At 38.7% G+C, this 8,308-nt stretch overlaps 1 protein-coding gene across 1 annotated transcript in view; it reads left to right on the forward strand.

The window, feature by feature from the left end:
• The window catches only part of ebf1a (EBF transcription factor 1a), a 128,212-nt gene that overhangs the window by 13,612 nt on the left and 106,292 nt on the right, over positions 1 to 8,308 (forward strand). The window contains exon 5 of the mRNA XM_016295081.1: positions 1,665 to 1,733. Within this exon, the coding sequence (XP_016150567.1) occupies positions 1,665 to 1,733 (69 nt within the window). The remainder of the gene's footprint in view (positions 1 to 1,664; positions 1,734 to 8,308) is intronic.

Below are 8,308 nucleotides of genomic sequence, written 5' to 3' on the forward strand. Positions count from 1 at the left end.
AGGTTCTGATTGGTGTGTGATAAATTTTGACTCTTAGTGTTTTCCACGTGGGTAACGTTGTGCTAATTGAGCTCAAGCTATGCTGACTTCAGTGAATAATATTGAATGCTAGTGCTTTCTAAATGACAACATGGTCTAGGCAATGAGAAATTAAGGGATTTGTGTGTGGAGTTTTGCAGTGACAGTTCAACAAATCTGATTCATGTGTCAAAAAGGGGAATAGTGTTTATAGTTTAGGGAAATGGGTGTGCTTTTTTGATAAATGGCGTTATGGTTTTGAAATTTTAGTTCAAAAGCCTGGTGATAGTGTTTAAGCAATCAAGAAAAACTGTAACTATAAAAATTTTTGGAGCCTAAGTGTGCCGACTTTTTTCTGTTTTCATTAACTGTAAAAATAAATATAAATTAGAAAAAGTATATATAAGTTTATATAAAGTTAATAAATATATCAATTATATATAATAATAATAATAAATATTTTATATATATATATGTATCTTAAATATATATAATAACATATACACATATACACAAAAATATTGTATTTTAAAATAGAAATATATCTGATATATAATATTTATTTTATATATAAATAGTATAGTGATTTTTTTCTTATTTATAGATTATAATTTTCATTTAGAATTAAAATAATTTATTTATAGAAATATTACATAATAAATACACTATATGGACAAAAGTATTGGGACACCCCTTCTGTAGAACAGAAAAAGGCACTTTCAAAACTGTGGCAACAAAGATGGAAACATAATTTGTGTATTTAAAAATTGTATTTCCATCTCTGTTGCAACAGTTTTTGAAGTGTCTAAAATGACTGTACCCATATATTCAAGTCATTAGTGTTTGGTGATGAGTTTTTGGCTCAAGATCTGCTTTTAAAGTCACACCAGAGGTGTTCAGCTGGGATTAGGACTTGGCAGACCAGTCAAAGTTCTTCCACACTGATTGAATCAATCATTTCTATTTGAACCTTGCCTTATACACAGAGACATTGCCATGTTAGATTAGAAAAGGGTCCTGTCCAAACTGTTGCTGTAAAATTAGAAGCCCACAATTCCCTAGAATATCATTATATGCTTAAACATTAAGATTTGTACTCATGGAAATGACCAAAGTAGTCAAACCTGTTCGGTTTAACTAATACTTTTGGCAATATAGTGTATATTTAAATGAAACATTTTCTTTTGGGAACACATTTGCAACACCTTAAAAAACACACACACAGGCAACTTTCCCCGTCTGTCCGATCTGAAATCCTTCCAGGATGTATTATAAAAGAGTCCCCTTTAAGTGCCCTCTTTACTTTCACCTCTCCTCCTGGATTCTTTCCTTTCCTGCTCTCTGGCCTCGTCTTCTCTCTCCATCACTCGATAACTGCCCTGTTATCAGCCACACTTCTAATCCTTCAGTGACCGTCCCTGAGTCGGGCAGTCTGTTAGCAGTAATTACTAATACACAGGCCGAGAGGCAGCATATTGTGTGCTGTGTGTACAGCAGGAGTGAATGTCTGCTTTGGAGGAGCGAAGGAAATACTGCTTTATAATTGCTACCTCTTCCTTCTCCACTGTGTTTGAGGTCAGTGCTGACATATGTGCAGGAACACCCAGGTTAACTTCTCTCTTCCTCTCTTTCTCTCCCTCTTTTAGCCGCTGCTGTGACAAGAAAAGTTGTGGCAATCGCAACGAGACACCCTCTGACCCGGTCATCATTGACAGGTAAGAGCTGGATATCAGATGTTTGTATGTGCGTTTCAACATATTTGATCATTACACGCCTTGCTAGACAGGAAGTCCAGTGGAAGTGTTGAAAGTGGTGTAATTGAAATGTAGTGAATTATGAAGGCTAACACAGTTTGTCAGGGTAGATTCCATATTTAATTTGACACAGGAACATTTTTGCTCTAAGTTTCCCTTCCACACTTTCCTAAAACAATTAAGACCCAAAATGAAAAAGAAAATAAATCTTTATATCTTCATACACTACCAGTATACACTACTGTTCAAAAGTTTGGGGTCAGTAAGAATTTTTTTTTGTTGCAAGAATGCATTCAATTGATCAAGGATGTCATTAAAGACATTAATAAGCTTACAAGAGATTTATATTTGAAGTAAATGCTGTTCTTTTAAACTTCCTATTTATCAAAGTATTCTAAAAAGCATCATGGTTTTCTGTAAAATATTAAGCAGCACATCTGTTTTCAACATGGATAAGATCACACAAATACATTTTTTTTAAATATTTAAATAGAAAACAGTCATTTTAAATTGTAATAATATTTCACAATAATACTATGTATTTTTGATTAAAAAAATAATTACTGACCCCAAACTTTGTATTGGTATGTACAGGGGTGTAGTTTGTGGGGGATATAACCCCCCCAATAACCAAATCTAGCAAGTACAACCCCCCCCCCCTTAAACTACTCATGACCACCTTTACTAGAATTATCACGTTTTACTGTAGGCTTATTTATTGTGTAAAATTTAGTCAAACTTGTTGTATAATTTATATTAGATAATCTGTGAAGGGACTCGATTTTTATTACAACTTTGTCATGTTGTAGCTATTGGTTCTAAATGTGCAGGCGGTAGTTTCTTCATAACAAAAGCTATATTGATTCATTAAAAAAAGTCATTATTGGCCTGGTAATGATTAATAGGCTAGTCTTATTATAACAAATGCTACAGTTAAGAACTATGGAACATGGCCTTCAGATAGGCCTATTCCAAAATATGGCATAGATTAAATCATTCAGAGCATGATGAACTGTTAAGGAGTAAGAAATAAACAATATCAATATAGGAAAATGTTAAAATTGACTTCCCATGGCATGTTGAATTAGAACATCCTGTCAATCTATAGCCTATAAGTGCCTAAATAATATAAAATAGGCTACACACACACACACACACACACACACACACACTGGTTTCCATTTTTTGTGGGGACTCTCCATAGGAATTATCACGTTTTACTGTAGGCTTATTTATTGTGTAAAATTTAGTCAAACTTGTTGTATAATTTATATTAGATAATCTGTGAAGGGACTCGATTTTTATTACAACTTTGTCATGTTGTAGCTATTGGTTCTAAATGTGCAGGCGGTAGTTTCTTCATAACAAAAGCTATATTGATTCATTAAAAAAAGTCATTATTGGCCTGGTAATGATTAATAGGCTAGTCTTATTATAACAAATGCTACAGTTAAGAACTATGGAACATGGCCTTCAGATAGGCCTATTCCAAAATATGGCATAGATTAAATCATTCAGAGCATGATGAACTGTTAAGGAGTAAGAAATAAACAATATCAATATAGGAAAATGTTAAAATTGACTTCCCATGGCGTGTTGAATTAGAACATCCTGTCAATCTATAGCCTATAAGTGCCTAAATAATATAAAATAGGCTACACACACACACACACACACACACACTGGTTTCCATTTTTTGTGGGGACTCTCCATAGGTGTAATGGTTTTTATACTGTTCAAAAATGTCCCCACAAGGTCAGAATTTACTGGTATTACTATACTTGTGGGGACATTTGGTCCCCATAACGTGATAAATACCAGGTACACACACACACACACACACACACACACATAAACCTTATGAACGAGCATGGCCCGGGCCCCCCCCATGCTCAAACCAAAACTACACCCTTGGGTAAGTACAAACAAATAACAGACTGTACTTCTTTTTCTATATAAACCTGTTTAAATTCATATCAAATTAAATAAGAGCCTATATTTAATGCAGATAAGGCACTTAATAAATTCAATTCACTTTCAAACATATCAAAATTACAAGTGTTGCTCTATGAACACTTTGTGAACACACTCTGTAGCTGCTCTATATCACTGTATACGCTATATTGCTCAGTATAAAACGCTGCAAATCAAAGGCAGCAGTTCAAAGAATTCACCATCAGTGAGAAAAACAACTTGACAACAAGCATAAAAAAGGCTTCCTGGGACCAGAAGCCATTTGTTTGCAAAACAGTAATTGTTTAGTGATCGGGCTAGGCTGTTTTGAGGCCCTGTCGGGGTTGTTGAGTATGTAGTGTGCTATGAAGTGTGTATGCATGAATAATCAGCAGTGAAGATGTACAAGATTTCTGGAGGCAGCAGTGTGTGCAGCGAAGCACGTCTCCTACCGTTTTTGTTTAAAAGATCATACCACCATGTCACGTTATTATTGAGGGCGAGACTGTTTCATTTCTGACTCGATCGTGCCGTGGTGCGAGCAAACTAAGCATGGATTTCTGCAGATTAAAGTGCGGTTAAGTGTCAAAGGTGTGTTCTCACCTGTGTGTGAATAAGTCAGTGGCCTGTGCTATCAGATGAACACAGCTGTAGGTTTGCCAGCAGTAGTGAAGTGTGTGTGCGTGTTTGTAACAGAGTAAGAGAGGCTTCTACCTGGCTGCTGTGTTTGTGCGGCTGGCCCATTTCTGCTCCACTGGGCTAGAACACTTCACAGCTTTCAAAGACAGCTGCAGCCCCTCGATGCCACGTGGCATCACCTCCACCCAACGCACAAGCTCACACAAACACACTGCCCATCACTTACTCTTCTTGATTGTTTCCCTACATAAAGTTTGTCTGAAATGCTTCCTCAGATCCTCCTGTTGTAGCTGTTTGTGATCTGAACGGTTGTGTTTTGGGTCTGACTGAAGTCATGCAGCTGCGCTCGAGGTCACCGCAGAGCCCTTTAGGCTCAGGTGCGAGGGCATCGCTAATTGCCTGCGAATAAAAAAGGAATTAGTAACAGTTTCCTATTAGTCACGTGTCTCTCAAAGCCGGGAAAATAGGTCATTTGAAACTAGGGGGGAGGGGGGGGGATATGGAAGAGTTTACTGGAACTCTCAATATTTTCTTGGCCGCATTCACATTCTGGGGTTCCCAACAAACAAGGCACAAGATGGAACAGAATCAATTATGGCAAGCGCAGATGAGCGCGCGCTCCCAAATTCATCAAAAATATGATTTTGAGCGTCTTCCTTTCCTTGAAGTTATTTAGCTGAATAAATAAGAGCTCATTAATGTGGTTTTGTTTCAAAGAGCTGATTAGGTTTTACAGCAGTAATTAGCAAGGCTAGCGCTAATTCCTCTGGAAGAGTAATGAAAGTGATTTCCTAATTAGGTTCCTCTCATAAGACGGCACAACAGGCCACTTCAACGAAACCGGAGGAATGTCAGGGAAATAAAGCCAACTAACAATGCCTTATTAGCAGCAGTGCGAGACGTGCGCTCACGGGACCGGGTTCGAGTCTTTGGACTCATTGGGAAGCTTTTGAAAATCTGATTGGGGTAAATTGAATTACTCACGTGAAATTAAAACTGCCTAGCTTTCTTCTCAGAGGGTGTGTTTAGTTTACGTTGGATGGCTGTATCTAATCTCATTTCATGTGTAAATGTATGTATGTCGTGATTGACTCCTCGTCTTCTCCTTTTCGTCTCCTCTTTTACCTTCTGAGCTCTGTTAATTCCCCAGTAAGATTATTTCAAATACTTTAATCTGCTCTCATTGACACGGACACAAAAGGCCAGTGACATCTAATAGCAGGCCTTTTCACTGCCTCCTGTTTCATCTCTTTCACATCCCTTAGAAGCTCTCTCTCTCGCTTATTCTCTCTCTCGATTTCTTTCTCTCTTATCATTGTGTGTGTTAGGAGTAATTGAAGCTCAATAAGCCGTACAGTAATGGGTAAAGGTGTCGTTCTATCTCCCTGGGAACATTGCAGTTGATGCCTTCCTCACCATGGATACTCTTAAACACTGATAGTGATTTCGGAGTGCAGAAAGTTCAGAATTCCCGCGCTAACCGTGGGAGTTCTGTGGCTTTGCGCTCGGTCGTGAGCCCTGACCCCACTGGAAGGCTTTATTTGTGATGTAATCTTCAACATCTGGATATCCACTTCATGAAGAAATAACACAGCGAAGGATGGAAAACGCCACGAAAAGGGCTGATGTGCCCTTTCTCTGAATGTTTAATGGAGGCCTTTGGCTCACAACTATATTGCTGGCTAGATTTGACCTTCTAGAAGAAGACCTTCGGCTCTCATGAAAGCAGAACAGGAAGTAATGTTTCACAGGGTGCTTTCACGGAACCATTTTTGCTCCTGCTCTGCTAGGGGCCGCTCACACAGGATGTGCTATTTTATTCAAAAACAGCATGAGAATGCAATAGAACATATTTCTTAAAGTTAAACTACTTTTAAAGTGATATAGCGCCTCGCTAATAGTGCTCAGGGATTTAGATGCTGAAAAAGCATCCATTTAATGCTTGTTTACACAATTAAAAAATAGCCCAGATAGACGCAATAATGTGTACTATGTGAACAGCCCCTTATGGTGCATTATGGAATGCTGCCAATGTATTTCTTATTTGCAGTTTGTTTAAAAACAAATTGATTATTTACACTACTATTCAAAAGTTTGGGGTTGTTAAGATATTGTAATGCTCACTAAAGCTGCTTTTTTTGATCAAAAGTACAGTAAAAACATGAAAATATAAAATACTATTAGGATTAAGCATATCTGGTTTCTATTTTAATATATTTTCAAATGTAATTTATTCCTGTGATGGCAAAGCTGAATTTTCAGCAGCTTTTGTTTTGTTTTGGACTTAAGGATTTTATGGATGAATAGAAAGTTAAAAAACAACATTTATTTGAAATAGAAATATGTAGTAATGTTATAAATGCCTTATAATTGCTGAATATAAGTATTAAATACTTTCATTAAAATATAGGGGGAAAATAATCTCTATCTATCTGTCTATCTGTCTGTCTATCTGTCTGTCTGTCTGTCTGTCTGTCTGTCTGTCTAGTTTGCTGAGCTACAAAGGAGCAACGTTTAAGCAATAAAACTGCACCTCAAGACTGGATAGTTGGGAAAGAGACAGTGACAGTGAGCAGCGTTATATTCTTGCTGTATGTTTGCATTAGTGGATTAGCGGGTTCTATTTCACAGAGCTGCTCTCTGAATCGGTGGCCAGAGAGTGATCCTCACAGGCTGGGGCTCCCATTGTTAACGTAATCCTGTCCGGTCTGTAGGCCTATTGTGTGGCAATTAAGACTGAGAGACTGTGGAGAGCTCAGCGTGAGCATCTGTGTGTGAGCCATGATCGTAATGCATTTAAAGAAAGCATTTTCGGTAAACATGTTTCTGTCTTCTCTCTGAAAATTAACTGTGGAGTCTTTCACTCTGAAAGAGATACATAGGAAGTGCGAGTAAAGGAAAATGTGTGTGTTGGCCTTTAAAAAGTGTGCGTGACTCTCTAGGCTGGGCTGTCACAGCTGCTTCTGTCTGTCTGTCTGTCTGTCTGTCTAGTTTGCTGAGCTACAAAGGAGCAACGTTTAAGCAATAAAACTGCACCTCAAGACTGGATAGTTGGGAAAGAGACAGTGACAGTGAGCAGCGTTATATTCTTGCTGTATGTTTGCATTAGTGGATTAGCGGGTTCTATTTCACAGAGCTGCTCTCTGAATCGGTGGCCAGAGAGTGATCCTCACAGGCTGGGGCTCCCATTGTTAACGTAATCCTGTCCGGTCTGTAGGCCTATTGTGTGGCAATTAAGACTGAGAGACTGTGGAGAGCTCAGCGTGAGCATCTGTGTGTGAGCCATGATCGTAATGCATTTAAAGAAAGCATTTTCGGTAAACATGTTTCTGTCTTCTCTCTGAAAATTAACTGTGGAGTCTTTCACTCTGAAAGAGATACATAGGAAGTGCGAGTAAAGGAAAATGTGTGTGTTGGCCTTTAAAAAGTGTGCGTGACTCTCTAGGCTGGGCTGTCACAGCTGCTGAAAGGTGATGTGCTCCTATGCAGTGACAATGTCTCTTCCTGGAGAGAGAGAGAGAGAGAGAGAGAGAGAGAGAGTGTGTTTGTGTGCTTGTGTTTGTGAGTCTGTGTGTATAGGTGTATATGTGTGGCCTACTTAAGCCCAAACGGTGCAGGAATAATAAAAGGCCAAGCTCTGCTGTTCTGAGTTAATACAGGGTTAAAGATATGCAGCTCACTGTCAACAATCCCATCATCTGCCTGGATGATTCCCAAAGAAGAGCATGCACTCCTCTCCACTCGCCCGTGCCTGTGTGTGTGGCCCTGTGTGTGCTGTCCTCCCCTGACAACTTTACCATTCTGTCTTTACTCTCTCTCTCTCTCTCTGTACTGTGTGCCCGCTTTGCTTCTCTCTCTCTCTCTCTCTCTCTCTCTCTCTCTCTCTCTCTCACACTCACACACACACACACACCCACACATCTACATCCGCATAACTGTCCGTC

Source organism: Sinocyclocheilus grahami, unplaced genomic scaffold, assembly GCF_001515645.1.
Source record: "Sinocyclocheilus grahami isolate Dianchi unplaced genomic scaffold, SAMN03320097.WGS_v1.1 scaffold330.1, whole genome shotgun sequence".
Taxonomy (NCBI): Eukaryota; Metazoa; Chordata; class Actinopteri; order Cypriniformes; family Cyprinidae; genus Sinocyclocheilus; species Sinocyclocheilus grahami.